Below are 19851 nucleotides of genomic sequence, written 5' to 3'. Positions count from 1 at the left end.
ATTATGAAATAAGGTTTCTTTCTGTTTTCACACTACAAATATTTACTAACCATATTCATGTTTTTCCATCCAATTTTAATTTTTGTTCCCTATGCACAATGTTTCACAACAAGCAGGTATTATATTTTCAGATCCTTTTTAACCGTATCATCAAATTGTTTACTAATTTTGAATTATGATTTGCAAGAACTATATGGGAATACAATTAAAAGTTTATCAAACAAAACATCAACAAAAGAATCAAGTTTTTTTTTTACAGATGCCAATACACAGTTGTTGCTTGTGATCAAGCACAAAGTTAAGCCTTCATTACCTATGAAATTTATGACAATAAAGACTTCATTAATAACTGAAGGGCTTTTCAGGCAGTTTATTTCAGTTATATTTGTACACATGCTATCTTCTGTCAATAGTACAAGATACGAAAATAAGATTGAAACATAAACATACCATTAAGAGAGTAATCCTCTACACCAGGTTCACGTGCTGATGACCCCGTCACAGGCCATGGCTTTCGCAAGTCACCTCCAGTACGGGCTATTAGGTCTAAAACTTCCACATCATCGTCGTCTAGAGCTGTAAGTATTTATGACTGCACTAGTCTAATCATAACTATTAGAAATAGTAACTGTGATAATTATATTTGTAAAAGGGGTGGGGGCATATAACTAATTATAATTATGTAATGTAATGTAACCTGATACTATTGCACTGCTTAACCTTTCCAGGACTTGTAGTCCTGAGTTCAAGCTAATTATTCACTACACCAAGTAATGTTGGAGATCCAGAATTGAAAAGAACATGATCCAAGTCTGACTTTTTAGTCACATGCAACATTCTGACATGGACCTAGATTACTGGACATCATTGGGAGGGGGTAGGGGAAATCTTTGCAATAGTAGTAGGTAAGCATTACCGTACTTAATTAAAGTTGTTCCCCCGCCCCCAATACAATTTAATAACAGTAACAGATTACCTGCTACTACTGCATTGCTGAATCTACCAGGGTAAGAGTGTTCACTATTGTAAGTTGGTAGAAAATTGGTCCATGTGTCTCTGCAGACTACTGTAAGTTGGTAGAAGAAGGGTCCATGTGTTGTGCTGTCACCATATGGTCCAAAGATAGAGATTGCTAGACTGCTAGAAGGATCTCATAACATCATCAAAAAGGAGTGATTCAAAGAGGCCTAATTTGCAGCAACAGTCCTAACTTCATGGGCTTTAATTCTCATAAAAGACAAATCCATACCAATAAGGGTGGGACTCATAACCTACCCCGACAGTGAGGACAAATCCATCTGTAAACAGTGTCTTCCAAAATATCGGGAATTTTTTAATAGAGGTGATTCCAACTCTCCCCTTTCCCTTTAAAAGAAGCCAAATAAAACTTTTAAGATCCTAACTGGGCAAAGGTGCTTGATCATCCCTGTTAATGGACTAAAGACAGCTGATTCTCAACCAGAAAGCCTAATGTGCAAAGATAAGAAACAGAATCATGATAACCACTTAACTGTAAACAACCCTTATTCACTGACCAGGAATGAAGGCTCCTTCTTCTTGCTGATACTAATGGGAGCAGGAAAACATTCTTAAATGTAAGGTATTCAAAAGAAGCTTCACTCCAGGGTTCTAAATGGGTTATTAACAATGCCCCCCAAAAATACCATCTATGCATTAGTGATTGAGATACAAATCTCTGAAGCTCAAAATACCAATGAGGTTAGACAGATAAATGTCCAATCCAGCAGAGGCACCCATGGAGAACTTGTTAATGTTAGAAATGGTGGCCCTATAACCCTTGATAGTGAATATTAAACATTCTCTTTCCTCTAAAAGGAAGAGGAGAAAATTCACAACTGCTTTTAAAGGGGTCCAGCAAGGACCACTGTTTCTTACTGCATCAATCACAGAATATTCCCCACTTGCATCATATACCCTGGGAGCCGACTGCCTTGTAGTCTGGACGATGCAGATGGCAACCTTGCTTAATAACTTGTCCTGGTAGATTGATTATTGGAGATGTGCCAAGTATGAAGGTGGTAAATGTTTAGGCTATTGTAGAGGATAGATGCTCTGTGCTAAGGCAGCTTGTCCCTCCTCAGCAGACTCAGCTAGCAACAGGATGAGTAGGTCATTGAGTAACAATTGTTGAAGCCACAGAAGGTCTACCATGATGAGCCAACAGTGGAAATCCTGCCATGGTGGAGCACGTGTAGTATTATTTGGTGGAATTGGAGGGTGATCTCCTATAAGGTTACCATCAGAGGGTTTTCCAAACTTCCACACAAAAGGGATAGCATCTGTGTACCTCCCTGATGCTTAAATTACACTGTTAATGATGTGTTGTCTGAGGTGACCAAAATGCAATGCTGACTTATGAGGCTGACACACTCCAGTAAGGCTAGAAACACTGTCTGCATTTCTTAGCTGTTTATGTAAAGGATCACTTCTTCCTGTAAACCAAACTCCCTGAAGAACTATACTGCTTTCTGGCTCTAGGTAAGCACTCCATTCTGAATCTTATGCAGAAAGCAGAGGGGTCCAGGGGTGTGAACTGGGATTCTAGTCAGAAACTGGTTCCAATATAGCCATGAACACAGATGCAGTGAAAAATGGATCCCAGGGCAATCCAAGCTGACATATGGTCCTTGAGTAGTCTAGAGAGGATGCAAGTAATGTCTCCTTAGGAAAACCACCTCTGCAGCTAAGAATAGAGTTTCCAGGAGAGAGGCAGAGGTCAAGTCTGTCTGCAGGAACACAAACTCTTCCAGCTGGTGCGGAAATTCATCCCCACATACATAAAGTCCTGAAAGGGTATGAGATTTTAATGAGATCTGACATATCTTTATTTGTGACAAGATTGAGACAGGTCATCATCAACCAAACAAAGGGAAAGATCCTTCAGAAATGAATCTCTCAGAATGTTGTACATCAACCAGTCACTGAAATACTGGAGGATATGGATCTTAACAACCTCAACTGGGCTTCAACTACCCTCATCTCCCTGGTAACAGTTTTTGGGGCTGAGGTGAGGTGAAATGGAAGAGCTCAAAACTGAAATACCTCTTGGTTGAGACAAAATAGGAGGCATTTTCTGCATGGAGGAAAGTTGGGGATTTGAAGGTACACATCCTGAAGATTAATGGAGACCACCCAGTCACAGGCTTTATGATGGTCTTGTCTGAGGCAGTAGCCTCCATCTTGAAGCATCATTCTTGAAGAAATATGTTTAAGGTAGAAAGGTTGATTATGACACACATTTCTGCCTTTCTTCAACACCAGAAAGTTCCAGGAAATGAAAGCCAGAGTCTGGATGTTTCCAATCTTCTCAACTGCAGAAGGTTGTGTACCACTTCCCTTAATTGAGTCAGTTCTCAAAAACAAACATGGTAGACGTCTTTTAAAGTGGAATGGACCCAAACATTATCCATGATGCTCAACCAAACACCTGAAAAAAAGACTAGAGCTCTTATTGGAACACTGGAAATTGGATTCTAAGACTGACCCCCTCCCTCCTTAGGAGAAGAAGAAGGAGTCTTACAAATGTCTCCAGTGACCTTTCCAACTGATAGGTGAGAGGGAGCATTTCACTGTATTGTGAGACTGTTGAGACTGCTTGAAAAACTTGGGAGAAGGTTCTATAGGGTGGTTAGGGTGAGTGTGGATCTAGGTTTACTTGGAAGGGCCTGGAGCTGCTGCCAATGACCTGAGTTGTTGGTCCCTCAAATTCTGGGACACAACAGAGTAGATGAGTCATCCAAAAGAATGTTTCCACCTCTAAAGGCACAGACCATACAAGGTTCTTGCTGTTGTTCAGCAGGATCTTCAACATCTCCAAGCTGTCATATCTGCGGAAAGTACCATTAATATGGTAAGTACACATTGCAATGTTGTTGCTACAGACACATAAAATGCTGTAGTGCCTGTGGAGACCATGATTCCTCCTTAAAGATACTAAAGGAGACTGCCAAAAAGAGATTGGCATGTGAGGTAATCATGACAAGAGTATGGGCCTTAAGGCTTCCAAGGTTTAAACCAGGAAGTAAGATGATATCCCTACTTGTGACACCCCAAGAGTCCAATTGGGGGTGAGTCGGGTGTTTAAGGGGCTAAGTGAAATAATGGAATAGATAGCTTGAAGCAGAAACCAGCAGCTAAAGCAAAGAAGAAGGGACAGACTGCCCCTTCTGCTGCCTGGCAAACTCCAGTCTCTGTGAAAATGTCAAAGCTCATAAACCATCACAGTGTGTCGAAACAACATAAGGTGTGGATGAGATGCAGTCACCTGGTGACTCTCCAGACCAGACAGAATATTTTCATTCTTAGTATCAGAAGGTTAAGGACACAAGTTCTGGGGGAAGGAGGCATTAAACTTCATTAACTGCCTTATCAAATGTCCAAAGTTCCTGTTCCTCCAATACCTGACCTGACAGATGAGAAAGAGCTGGGAGCTCCAATCAAGAAGGATGGACCATCATCACTGGTTTCCCTGAAAACTCATTTGAGTCCACCATGATGGAAATACAATCATCATCCTGACCCCACTTCTGAGACAATTAGGACTGTCCAACTAGGATTTTTATCCAGAGAGGGGGACATCAGAATGGATTTGCCCTCAGCATAAAGTCTCTTATAGGATGGGTAATGGGACTAATGCTACTAGTGGACTGAGCACATGATACATTTTTTATTGCAATGATGAAAATATTCAAGGAAAATATGACAGCCTAGAGCAGATGACATGGTTAATGTGGCAATCAATATTATCTCATTTTTGTAGCGGTATTGGTGTATTATTTACTGTTAGTTTCATCTGTCCCCCTAAAATGGTGTGTCCCCCAGATTTGAAGAGAGTGGGACACATGTTCCCTGTCCTTAGAATTCTATGTGCATCACTGCTTGATAACATCCAATGAGTTAAAAATTGACTGGACTATCACATTTAAGTATAAATGCATTCACATAGAAGATCATGAACTGGAAATATAATTTTTTTAAATTGCTTTTATTGACTTTTTAATTACATGAACATGCAAGTGTTACGCTGATAACTTTGTCATCTAATTCAATCATAATAATACTAACATATAAAATCACATATAAGCCAAATAATTTAGGAAAACATGAAGGCCTGGAAGAAGGGAGGTTGGCTTATATTTGGGCCAAGGTTTAAACTTGAAAGTTTTTAAGACTATTTTGTTGACTACCATAATGGATTTTCCGTGTCCTAAGATATAAATGCATGTGAAAAAAAATACATTCTTGTTGAACACTTACTAATCTGTTATAAACTACTATGATTGTTTTTATTATTATTTTGCATGTGCACATTTTCTGATTTCTCCAACATAAATTAAATAAAGGTAAAAAAAAGACTTTATAATACAAGGGGCCGGTTCGAGTTTACCTGGAAACCAGGCTGTAATGTACATTACTTAAACAGTGCAAACTGTGCCTAGTGTCACTTTAATCTTTGTTTATTCCCAAAAATACAAGATGCAGATTTTGCTTTATTCATTTTTTCAACCAAATCGCATTCTTCCATATAATACTTCAGCTAGCTGGTAATAGCTGTTTTATTTACGTTGATCCACATGCTCATGAATTACTAATTTTCAATGATATAAGCGACTCTACAAATTGAGATAATCTTTATGAAAAGGTGCACATGTTCAATTGTGCAAGGCACAACTAGCATAACTTTACATGTTCATGAAAGAATGGTAATAATAGTGGCTAAATTATGAATATAGATCAAATAAGATCATCATCAATCTATTTTACTTTTGTATTTTGGCTGAACAAAATCATTATTTCCCACACAACGGAAAGCTGGATGTTTTGGCGTCCCCTTTGTTTATAATTAGCGGACTTGTCTTTTGTTTTTCGATATCAATACAGGCCAGTTAATCATTAAAGCCCTGAAACTGGCTTGGGTTAAAAGAGAATTTTGACCAGCAACTATATCAGTATTTTGATATTTAATTACCTTTCAGTCTGTATAATTAGTACAATTACCATTGGTTTGTAAAATGGGGTGTAAGGTTGCTTACATCAAAGCAAACAAAAACTCAGTTTTTACGGTATTAGCATAATTTTTCGAAGCATTATTTCTTAAACTTCATTATTGTATTGTTGATTTATCATTACAGTTTAGTGCAGTGGTGCCCATGATCTGAATCCAAGGGATGTACTTTATTCAGCAAGTGTTCAAAAGTACAATGTACATGCGGTGGCGCCATTGTGTAAATACACTCACTAGCCTATTTACGAGCATTGAATCCAACCCTATCGTTGTTCATTGTTGTCATACTGGGATAATATTTTAATGACTCAGATATTTAAAATTTCAAGGCCAATAAAACCCTAATTACTGGTGGACTGATATAAAAAGTCTAATGCAATAATGCATAAGCCAACAATAATAAGAGTCAAAAGGGAGAGGTAGTGTTACAGCAACCCACGAATGCTCAATTCTTGCCATTGTCCGATCATGCATGAATCTGAATTAGGCAAAAACAATAAGAAAACAGAAAATTAAATACATTTCTTGACTTTTCAAACAAGTATATACCATTTCTATGTAAAAATTGTACATGCCAACCCCGAGAGAGTTTTACAGGTAATTTTGGTTAATATGAGTTTGCCTTAATAAATGCATTTAGAAAAGATGCAAGCCAAAGTGTTTTACTTATGGCTGTAAATAAAAATAAATATATTTATCAACTACCATGACAAACCTGATGTCCTTTTCCCCATCTCCTTCACATATTCTGCCCGAGGGTTGAGGGCTCTCTGTGGTGGCTCAGCTTTCTGAGGGTGATAGGTCATCTCTGTGGCCTGACTAGAGCTAAAGTGTATGAGAGCACCTTGTCTTTCCCTGTCACGCACACTACGGTCATCTGGCAATAAAAATGTCTCACAATAAGATACATGAAGCTTCAGTAACAAATTAGAAAATGTGGCTTAAATAAACTGAATATGAACAAAAAATGTAAATGAAAAAATTTTAATGCCTATTAAGCTGTAATGGTACTCTATTGATTATGCTGTGAACTGGTAAGACAATAATCAATTAAATGTCAAGTGTTTTGCTTCCAAGTCCCTGAAGGCTTAAAGATCTAAAGTAAGCCAAGTACATTTGGATGTTTGCGACACAAAGAATCTTACAACAGTGAGCTGAAATATTGCATTCATGACACAATAAAATCAAAAAAATTTCAATCAATCTTTTGAAAAATTGCATGGTTTTTGCAACAAATTAGCTATCTTTGATGTCTATTGTAACATCACTATTTGATACAATTGCCTACCTTGGCCTTATATATGCTATTTCACAAGTTTACTAATAAAGGTCTGAAACAGGTTAAATTAATGCCCCAAAGACAATGCCATGTGAAAAAAATAGATTTTATTAGATTCTAGCTTTCTTGTAAAATAACAACTTGAACTGGACAATATGGAAATCTCATTATTTTTTAAAAACAAGTGAAATCCCGGAGTTTACGTCCTCAGCCTTTAGCTATCAAACTACATATAAAAATGTGAAGAAATCCAATAATAATAGAGCTATTAAATGGAAACAAAAGTGGCAGAGTCTAAAAATCGAGGGATATAACTCTGCTGAATGATGACACAGAATGCTGACAATCAAATTCAGACAACACTTCATGAAAATCAAGCTGCATATCCGACTGGGTTGAAGTTGAATAATATTTATGTCACCTATCATGTGGAAATGAAAATTCGTGAATTAGACAACAAAATTAAATTCCACTAAATAATGACAAAGAAAGCTGAAAATCAAATGCAGCAGAGCTCTCATCCATATCAAGTAGCATTTCAAATCTGGTTGAAATCAAACAATAACCAAACAATTTATTGTGTGGGAGAGAAAGTGGGTCAGTCTAATAATCAAAGTCTATACACCTGCCAAATGACATAGAAAGCTGACAGCTGAAAATCTTGCTAAGGTCTCGTCAGCACCAATTTGGTTAAATTCCAATAAGAATCAAAGGACTTATTTGTGTTAAAAAGAAAGTGGGTGGGTCTGAGAGATCAAAAACATAATCTTCAGATACGTAACCAATAAATGTTTGTGGGCAATAAATGGACATCAGACACTAGACACAGCCATACCATGGCCTTAAGGTCGTGGGAGCTAACTAGTGAATGCAGAAAATTCTACATATGAAAAGGCACCTCTACACTACTTTCTTCCAAAAACAAAATGTTTATGGACAAACAGAAAAGATAGACTGTCAGACAAATGGACATATCAACAGAAATATTCCCCATATTACATAATAGCAGGGATAAAAGAGAAAATATATTTAAGAAATGTATTAAATAATACTTAACCTGTGTAAAAACTAATTAATGTGATCTCATAATAATATCTGAAGGCTATGAAATGAATTCTTGGAAGAGTTCAGCCAAATAAGAGTTAATAATCTTTTGCAATGAGTTTTCAAAATCATGCATGTAACTAAAATATATTTCCAGTGAAGTTAAATTTGGTCTCCACAACAAGGTGATTTGTGTGAAATAACCACTAGTGGACAAATCGTGGCCTCGCTCATATAAAACTTTTGATTTAAAGTGCTGAAAAATATGTATTTTTCTCCCAGTTTTTTAGCTTTGCTAAATTTTCAAGCTTAGTTGCTTTAGAATAAAAGTGTTTTCAATGAATCAGATGTGTCTTGGACAGAGCAAGGTTATGCATTCAACTGTTGGAACATTTTGCTTTACATTCTTAATGGAATCAGTGGGCCTGTAATTGAACTGATCCAATGAAATTAATGTGCCAGTGTATACACTGAGTAACCACTATCCAGTCTGCATAACTCGAGAATGTAAAGCAAAATGTTCCATCAGTTGCATGCATAATCTAGCTCTGTCCAAGACACATCTGATTCATTGAAAACACTTTTATTCTAAAGCAACTAAGATTGAAAATTTAAAAGAGAATGATTTCCTTCTGACTGGTTGAGGATTACATCTCATATTAAAACTCAAGCTAACAGCTTTATAATATCCAGACCAAGTCTTGAAATGTCTTTAACAAGAAACTCAAGCTCAAAGTTTGATACATATATATATATATATATATATACTGTAATAGCAATTAGAAGACAATTAAAATCATAGAAAAATCTTTAAGTACTTTCTTTGTGCTAATTAGTATGCTAAATTTCAATAAAATGAATGTGCATAATTTTTAAGTTCCTTGCTTGTGTTTGACTTTCTTACTCAAACAATCTTAAGAATACAAAGCAGGGCTCTCCACTCTAAACATGCTGTGAGCAGATAATTCAAGCTGTGACATTAAAGTCCAACAATGATAACCTTCTGTATCTTTCACAGAATGAAGTTAAACTGAAACATTTTTAGGATTTTTTTAAAACTTTTGTTTCTACAAGGGTGCTATATTTAAAAATTATGTAGGTTTACTCCATTCCTATCTGGCTTGAAGGCTCTGAGTTTCAGCTTTAGTCACTTGCTGAAAAGGTTTTAAGAATAAGTCCATGACAATCTATGATAGAATGAAAAGACTACACTGTCTGCCTTAAATCGCACCCAGTTTCTGGAGGTTAGGAAGCATGTGTATGAGGTAGAGCCTGTAGTCGCCCTCAGTCCGTGTGACAGGGTTCAGCCGCAGATCCAACTCCTTCAGGTTCGGATTATGTTTCAGTCGCTTCAGCTCCTCCAAACTGCCGATGCTGTTGTAATATCTAAGTGTTTATCAAGGAACAATGGAATATATTGACCAATGGAATATATGGAACAATGGAATATGATACATGGAACAATGGAATATACTGAACAATGGAATATATGGAACAATGGATGGAATATTACAAATACCAGCTACATGGAATATATGGAACAATAGAATATATGGAACAATGGAATATATGGAACAATGGAATATACGGAACAATGGAATATATGGAATATGCCAATATAACAATGGAATATATGGAATATGACAATATAACAATGGAATATATAGAGTATGACAAACACATTGATTATGACAAATATATGGAATACGACAAATACCAGCTACATGAAATATATGGAATATGACAAATACCAGCTACATGGAATATATGGAATATGACAAATACCAGCTACATGGAATATATGGAATATGACAAATACCAGCTACATGGAATATATGGAATATGACAAATACCGGCTACATGGAATATGACAGCTACAAGACCAGGCTTGATTTTACTAAAGAACTTTAGTTAATGATTTTTGCATGCTTTTGTGTATAATTTGCAAAAAGATTTGTACCTCATTGCTTAGTATGCACATAAACTTGTAAAATATTTGTATGTAAACCAATGGAAGTACAAATGACAGGATTTTCAGTGATTTGTACTAGTCACTTTGATGGTAAAAATAAATCAAGGAAAGCAAAACAAATGAATATCTTTCAGCTTGTTTTTTTTTTTTCATCCAAAAAGTCAGCATTTTAAAACATGAATGATAATCATATATATATATATCAACATATCCATGATCAATAAGTGGCTTGAGTAAAGACTGCAATTAATATACACACCAACCACATAGTTTGAAAAAGATTTTCATATAAGGTGACTGCTCAAACTCATTTGAACTTAATAATAAGCTAAACTGTACTGGGATATATCAGCTGTGCTTATGTTTAAATCTTAAAATTTAATTATAGTGTAAAATGATACTGTACATGAATGAACAATATGAACAATAAAACTTTGAGATCTAAACTACATTATAAAATTATAGTCAACATAATGCATAATGATGGATCTTCAGTTGTAATGGGACAACGTTCACATTTTGCACAGTGTCAGCTGCAGCAGAGTTAGATTTAGATCAGCTTGGTACTTCAGTTGTATTGACATAATGTTCACATTTTGCAAAGTCTTTGATTTTGTCAGCAATCTTTTAATTTGTAATAAACAACAATTAATTAAGAATTAGCGGTAGACAGATGCAATTTTCAATTCTGATCCGTCTACACAATGTCATCACAAACCAAGCACTGTTGATCTAATTCTCATCTTAACATAATTATATGAGATGGCATGATTAAGGCTAATCAAAATCATTTTTCTTAAAGAAAGGTTATTCCATGGATTTTCATGGGTACAGTTAGTCAGGTTTTCTAGTCTATGCAATTTTACACATACCAGTATAAAATTCTGAAAAGGAGTTTTCTTTAATAACCACTAAATTTTGCAGTGTCTTCATATCTGACATGTCTGCACAATTTTGCTGGTAATGCATGCAGTCTATGCTGACCTATAAATCAGATCTTGACATGTACCATGCTGGTAGATGTAAGACTATGTAATTTATTTGGAGTAATCAACACAACACACAAGACAGACCATGATCTTGACATATACCATGCTGGTAGCTGTAAGACTATGTAATTTATTTGGAGTATTCAACACAACACACAAGACAGGCCATGATCTTGACATGTACCATGCTGGTAGATGTAAGACTATGTAATTTATTTGGAGTAATCAACACAACACACAAGACAGACCATGATCTTGACATGTACCATGCTGGTAGATGTAAGACTATGTAATTTATTTGGAGTAATCAACACAACACACAAGACAGACCATGATCTTGACATATACCATGCTGGTAGATGTAAGGCTATGTAATTTATTTGGAGAAATCAACACAACACACAAGACAGACCATGATCTTGACATGTACCATGCTGGTAGATGTAAGACTATATAATTTATTTGGAGTAATCAACACAACACACAAGACAGACCATGATCTTGACATGTACCATGCTGGTAGATGTAAGACTATGTAATTTATTTGGAGAAATCAACACAACACACAAGACAGACCATGATCTTGACATGTACCATGCTGGTAGATGTAAGACTATGTAATTTATTTGGAGTAATCAACACAACACACAAGACAGACCATGACCTTGACATGTATCATGCTGGTAGATGTAAGACTATGTAATTTATTTGGAGTAAGCAACACAACACACAAGACAGACCATGATCTTCACATATACCATGCTGGTAGATGTAAAACTATTTATTTTATTTGGAGTAATCAACACAACACACAAGACAGATTATGATCTGCTGGCACATTATGTTACAGAATATCAGGGTCAATGTTGTTAGCAATTGGATCTGACTTATTGGCAAATGTATTAATCAAATTTCTTGAAAAGTGTATTGAAGAAACAAAATTAAATTGCAGCTACTTGGGATTCTTTTGATTTTCATCATGGTTTTGTAAAAATGACATTTTCATCAGTACTTTAATACACAGATATAACTTGAAACTGATTAACTGAGAAATGCTGGAATATTTAACTTTGTAAAAAACTAATATTTTTATGTAACTATTGGTCCAAGCAATTCAAAATAATTTAAAAGTTATAGGTTGTCAGTAAATTTTTACACTGTTTTGAAACAAAACTCTATCCCCAAGTAAGAGACATTACATAGAAATGTACTATATAGAAGAAAGTACACTGTCCCTTGTACATAGAAAAGTATGTAAGAAAAAGCAATCCAACCCCTCTTATGTAGAGAAGTTTAAAGGATGATGTACCCAGCATCTCTTACATAGAAAAGTATACAAGGACAAATACCTTGTCCCAATAACATAAAAAAGTATGTAGAAACAAATACCTTGTCCCTCTTACACAGAAAAATATATAGGATGATATACCCAGCCCTTTCTTAAATAGAAAAGTATATAGGAACAAATACCTTTTCCCTCTTACACAGAAAAGTATGTAAGAAAAATTACCCTGTCCCTCTTACATAGAAAAGTATACAGGAACAAATACCTTGTCCCTCTTACATAGAAAAGTATGTAGGAACAAAAACCTTGTCCATCTTGCATACAGAAGTATATAGGAACAAGTACCTCGTCCCTCTTACATAGAAAAGTAGGTAGGAATAAATACCTTGTCCCTCTTACATAGAAAAGTATGTAGGAACAAAAACCTTGTCCATCTTGCATACAGAAGTATATAGGAACAAGTACCTTGTCCCTCTTACATAGAAAAGTAGGTAGGAATAAATACCTTGTCCCTCTTACATAGAAAAGTATACAGGAACCAATACACTGTCCCTCTTACATAGAAAAGTATACAGCAACAAGTATCTTGTCCCTCTAATATAGAAAGTATACACGAACAAATACCTTGTCCCTTCTACATAGAAAAGTATGTAGGAACAAATACCTTGTCTATCTTACATAGAAAAATATGTAGGAACAAATACCTTGTCCTTCTTACACAGAAAAGTATGTAGGAACGAATACCTTGCCCATCTTACATAGACAAGTATGTAGGAAAAAATACCCAGTAGATAATTGCCATTAAAATAGTAGCTAAACTACTACTTTTTAAAATAATTAAATCTGAACAGGATCAAACACACAAAGAATATTAAGATTACATTGGGCCTTTCTGTAATTGGAAGTCTGCATGGCCATTGTACAATAGTTTATAAATTGTTAAGAATTTCTCAAGGTCTTGTATCGCTTTCATTTTCTTTGAAAGGACTTTTACTGCTTTTATTCAAATTATATAAGGATTTGCTTCCATTATTGGGGCCCCGAGTGGCCAAGTGGTCTAAAGCACTCTCCGTTATGGATCACTGCCATCTCACCTCTGTCTGCGTGGGTTCGAGTCTCGGATTCTGCTCATGTGGGTATGTGAGAAAGCTTGCCAGTAGCTTCTCGAGGGTCGGTGGTTCTTTCTGGGGATTTCCCGGGTTCTTCCTCCACCATTAATAATGGCCGCCATGTATAGCCTATCATGTGCTGAAAAATGGCATTAAACCCTACAACAACAACAACAACAAAAGCTTCCATTATTAAAAAAGACACAAGCACATCATTTGATGTCCAATTTCTGAGTTCATAATGTTACAGTATAGTAAGTGCTGATATTGCAATAACCAACCTCAGAGGTGGATTTCTGTTCACTGGGTCCTTAAATCTGTGGTTGTGAGAACCATATAAGTCATTGGTCTTTAAATATGTGTTTGTGGGGAATCATATAAGTTATTGGTCTTTAAATATGTGCTTGTGAGAACCATATGACATTATTCTTTAAATAAGTGCTTGTGGGAAAAATGTATGTCATTGGTCTTTAAATATGTGCTTATGGGAATCATATAAGTCATTGGTCTTTAAATATGTGTTTGTGGGAATCATATAAGTCATTGGTCTTTAAATATGTGTTTGTGGGAATCATATAAGTCATTGGTCTTTAAATATGTGCTTGTGGGAATCATATAAGTCATTGGTCTTTAAATATGTGTTTGTGGGAATCATATAAGTCATTGGTCTTTAAATATGTGTTTGTGGGAGGCATATAAGTCTTGAAAATAGCTACCTCATGAACAACAATGAGTTCATAGTATTTGTGTGTGCAGTCCCCCCAAAAAATAACCAAAAATGGCTAACAGAAATAGACTTTGCAGTAACTAACTTATCTTAGGATACAGATTCAGTTTCTCCAGCAGCTTTAAGTGCTCAAGACCCTGAAAAATAGCAACAAAAACATAATTATAAACTTTTTTCATGGATGATCTGTAACATGAGACATGGATGATCTGTAACATGAGACATGGATGATCTGTAACATGAGACATGGATGATCTGTAACATGAGACATGGATGACGTAAACATGAACATACATGAAGTCAAACATTTTTAAAGTGCTCTTTTGTTTGGAACTTTATGAACAAATTCTCTAAAGGAATTTACAGTATACAATGAGTTTTACAAAGTTATATAAATTGTGCACAAATGTAAGATCAATGATGCAGCAAATTAAATCTAAAATACACAATTCATGCCAATGTATATATAATCGACTGTTACAGACTGATTTAATCAAAAACATCACGTCATTGAGCTGATCAAAGTGTACCTACTAGAATGATGACTTGATGTGATAGTGTACCTACTAGAATGATTAGGTGATGTGATAGTGTACCTACTGGAATAATGACTTAATGTGATAGTGTATCTACTAGAATGATGAGCTGATGTGATAGTGTATTTACTAGAATAATGAGCTGTTATGATAGCCTATCTACTAGAATGATGACGTGATGTGATAGTATATCTACTAGAATGATGACTTGATGTGATAGTTTATCTACTGGAATGATGTGCTTATGTGATAGTGTATCTACTAGAATGATGACGTGATAGTATACCTACTAGAATGATGACTTGTTGTGATAGTGTATCTACTAAAATGATGACATGATGTGATAGTAGTGTATTTACTAGAATGATGTTGTTGTTGCTGTAGGGTTTAACGCCATTTTTCAGCACACGATATGCTATACATGGCGGCCAGTATTAATGGTGGAGGAAGAACCCAGGAAAATCCCAGAAAGAACCACCGACCTACGAGAAGCTACTGGCAAGCTTTCTCACATACCCACATTTGCCAAATTGGAGACTCAAACCCATGCAGACAGAGTTTATGTGACAGCCTATCTACTAGAATCATGACTTGATGTGATAGTCTATCTACTAAAATGATGATGTGATAGTGTCTCTACTGGAATGATGAGCTGATGTGATAGTCTATCTACTAAAATGATGACTTGATGTGATAGTGTAACCACCAGAATGATGAGCTGATGTGTTAGTGTATCTACTAGAATGATGAGCTGATGTGATAGTGTATCTATTGGATGATTTGTTGTGATAGTGTCTCTACTGGAATGATGAGCTGATGTGATAGTGTATCTACTAGAATGATGACTTGATGTGATAGTGTACCTACTAGAACGATGACTTGATGTGACAGCCTACCTACTAGAATGATGACTTGATGTAACAGCTTATATACTAGAATGATGAGTTGTTGTGATATTGTCTCTGCTGGAATGACTAGCTGATGTGATAGTGTATCTACTAGAATGACATCGGTGCTATAGGGTCCATACTGGCTGTCAATGCAATACAATTTTCATTTAGTACCAATTAGACATCATAAGAAGTCTTCTGGTGAAACCTCAATATCCACATGACTTTCAATCTAAGAGCGAAAAGACTTTCAAGATTGCCATATTAGTTATCAGATCAGCACAATTTTTATTAAACACCAACCAGATGCCATAAAAAGTCTTCCAATGAAAACCCCATGCTGGTATGATTTTCTGTTCAAGAGGAGTAGCAATAACAAGAATTTCAAGAGAGCTCTTGTGGTTGCCACGTAGATGCTTGGCACCATTGTCAAAGGACCAACATGGCATCAAAGAAGTCTGACACAACTATCAATTTAGGTGGAGTAGCAATTACTAGATTTTCAAGATGGCCATTGGATTTACTGGTAATATCATTTTCATTTAGGATCTACTAGACATCATAAGAAGTATCTTGGCAAAACACCCATGTGGATATGATTTTCCATTCAGGTTGAGTTTTGATAAGACTTTTAAAATGGCACACATGGTGGCCATATTGGATATAAGATCAGCAGCATTTTCATTTAGAACCAATGAGATACCACAAAAAGTCCCTATCTCAATATGACCATCCATTCAGCAGAAGTAGCCATAATGTGATTTTCAAGACAGCAGCTATGGTGGCCATACTGGATGTCAGAGCAGTTCTATTTTAATTTAGAACCGACCAATCCATGGAATGAATGTATGTGTTATGTTTCATGGCAATTATCCATGTACTTTTGGGGAGTAGTGACAACAAACTTATGCTCATGGACTCATGGATGGCCATTGGACAATTATGTTGGGTGATGGACAACAGACAACTGGCCCCCTCCCCCAAGCTCTTTTGGTTTATGACCAGTGTGAAAAATTCTTACGTAATATGGCTTAAGAACAAGATGTAACTAACAAAAATAAACATGATATAAATATATTTACTTTCTTTTGTTTTTGTTTTTTTTCTTCTCACTTTTATGATGATAACATGTTTCAGAAAAAACTTATAACACTACTGCTTGCTTATACCGATGCTGTTGAAATTCATAGGGAGAAAAATAAAAATAAAAATCTATTTGAATCTTGATATTTAATCGTAAAGCCCATATTCTAATTGTGACCAAAATAGTATAGAAATAATACTTTTCACTCAAGCATTCAGATGCCTGATAATGATACTATTTTTATGCACAGATCTTGCTTCCTATTGAATTTGTCCCTGATGTTCATGATAAAAGCCTGAATTGCAAGTTTGATCAAAATTAAATCAGAAACATGGTTTCCAGTGTGTCAATAAGTTCTGCCAATCAGATGCAATATCAATTCCATAATATGCATAAAATTAGCATTTGAATAATTAAAAACTGTATCCAACAAATTATTTTATGCATTCAGTCTTACTGATTTAAACTGCATTTTGGCTGAATCATGCTTCATACATTGTTCCCACCATGGGACAATATTAACTTTAATATTGATGCCTAGTGTATTCCATTTACAATGCTTGTAGCACACATTTTTGTCATCTCTCTATAATCCACAACAGCTGCTTTAGTCTTTCTTAAACGTATGTCAACCATGGTGCCAAGCTGATGTAATTTCTGACTCATCAGCAATTGATTCTTTTTTGAGATTGTTGCTTTGGTATGCTTTCAATCAGACATTATTATATATATGAAAGTGGTTTAGTCAACAAAGTTTTCATTCCTGTTTTAATATCAGTCTGGAATCACTTTTACTTGTGTTTAGATATAATTTAAGAGGAATTATATATTTAAATTATTCACTGAAAATACAAAGTCTTAATTAACTTTTCAGACTAAAACACCACTTTGGGATTATTAAGGACTCATTCAATGACATTCTGGATTATATCATTGTGATACGTCAAGAATATTGGTACATCAGCACATTCAAGATTAGTTAATTTCATTCAGAACATTCTATACTTTTGGACTTACGATAGAACTTCTAGGATTATTTATTTAATACAGTATTATTATTTAGAGAATTAAATTACTTGTTGATTTTACTAAGCTTGTTCATTTTTCTACTTTTAGTTCCTAGGTTTAAGACCATAGACCATACATTTCTGCATTTTTGTCATCTAGATGAACTGGTGATCAAGTTGCAGCTTGTCCCCATAAACTTATATTTGACTTGAACATTGGAATCTGATAATAGCAATTTAAATAGTATCATCTCCATCAAACTTGGAACGGTTGACATACCTGTCCTAAAACAATTGTTTTTTCCCATTTTTGTTCTTTAAATGGACAGATAAAACCTTCAAATTACTTGCTTCTGCTCTGGTATTTATTGGATTCAAAATAACCATGATACTTTCTCAAGTGTACCCACGTTTCTTCAGTTTTTCACTAATGTTTCACAGAAATTGTATTCCACAAGTGTCATTATTTTGCTCCTAAATGTATTCTTATATATTCAAATTACACCCTCTACAAGTACAAGCAGTTGTTGTTGTTGTTGTGGGGTTTAACGCCATTTTTCAGCACGATAGGCTATACATGGCGGCCAGTATTAATGGTGGAGGAAGAACCCGGAAAACCCCGGAAAGAACCACCGACCCACGAGAAGCTACTGGCAAGCTTTCTCACATGCCCACATTGGCTGAATCTTTGACTCGAACCGCCGCAGACAGAGGTGAGATGGCAGTGATCCGTAACGAAGAGCGCTTTAGACCACTCGGCCACTCGGGGCCCCAAGTACAAGCAGTCTTCCTAAACTAAAATTACATTGGTAAAAACTGTATCAGTCCAAAAGAAAGCAAAAAATTTCAATTAAAAGGCACCAAACTCTAACCAGTTCATCCATAAAACTTGAATTCCTTCATCTGCAAAAACCCTAATCGGTTCATCCACCAAACTCAAATCAGTTCATCCACAAAGCTATAAAAAACATTCATCTGCCAAACCCTAATCTGTTCATCCACAAACCCAAATCAGTTCGTCCACACAACTCAAATCAGTTCGTCCACAAAACTCAAATCAGCACAAAAAGACGTTTAATATACCTCCGTCACATAGGACAAGTGGTTTCTGCATAATCAAGTTATCATAGTTTTACCCCTAAAAACTCCAGGTCAAAATGTTTGAGAACATTTTTAAAAAATAAAATAAAATCACTAATATGGCATGAAAATATTAACGAACCATCTTTATGGAAATGGTCACAATCCTATTGGCTTTCCTTTCCATACAGCAAGTAGTTTTGGATGATCATGTTAACAAGGTTTTTCACAATAATGGTTGTGTTGTGTATATTTAATTTGTATTGTTTATTGGCATCTCTGATTGTTTGTTATGTATATCTGTATTCTGTACCTGACCTTGTCTGAAATCAAATTAATGGTGCACTGACAAGTGACATTTCTTTTGTAAACAAGATACTACATAGCTAATATTTCTCTAAGAGTACAGATTAAATATTCAGATCATTATCAATGGAATGGAAGTAAACATGTTTACTTCTATCTGAATGTAGGATATTTGTTTTTCAGCTAGAAATTCCAAAACTTGCTGAAATTTTTTTAGAGAGTAGATGGACCTACATCATGGCTCTATTACTCTGTCTTAGTTTTTTATATAATGCTGTTTGCTTGAAAAATTACCCATTCTTGCCTTACCATCCAGAGCAAAATCATTCATATCATCATGCTCAGTTTTTAATTTGGGTGGACTTTATAATTCAAATTAACATTCACTGGAATTACAAAGTGCTCAATAATATTCCTGAACTAAACCATTAATTTGGAATTATAGCAAATTCAGACAATGACATTTTGGATGACAATACTGTGATACTTCAAAAGACTTAACACATCATCACATTCAA

At 35.3% G+C, this 19851-nt stretch overlaps 1 protein-coding gene across 1 annotated transcript in view; it reads right to left on the bottom strand.

Moving 5' to 3' along the window:
- The window catches only part of LOC149785860 (centrosomal protein of 72 kDa-like), a 65907-nt gene that overhangs the window by 35287 nt on the left and 10769 nt on the right, over positions 1 to 19851 (bottom strand). The window contains exons 3-6 of the mRNA XM_089931250.1: positions 14530 to 14567; positions 9580 to 9734; positions 6741 to 6902; positions 451 to 576 (exon numbers count right to left, since the gene is read on the bottom strand). Coding sequence (XP_089787376.1) covers positions 451 to 576; positions 6741 to 6902; positions 9580 to 9734; positions 14530 to 14567 — 481 coding nt within the window. The remainder of the gene's footprint in view (positions 1 to 450; positions 577 to 6740; positions 6903 to 9579; positions 9735 to 14529; positions 14568 to 19851) is intronic.

This window comes from Sinohyriopsis cumingii, chromosome 13 (assembly GCF_028554795.1).
Source record: "Sinohyriopsis cumingii isolate HCF-2022 chromosome 13, ASM2855479v2, whole genome shotgun sequence".
NCBI lineage: Eukaryota > Metazoa > Mollusca > Bivalvia > Unionida > Unionidae > Sinohyriopsis > Sinohyriopsis cumingii.
This window is presented reverse-complemented; position numbering and strand designations above follow the sequence as displayed.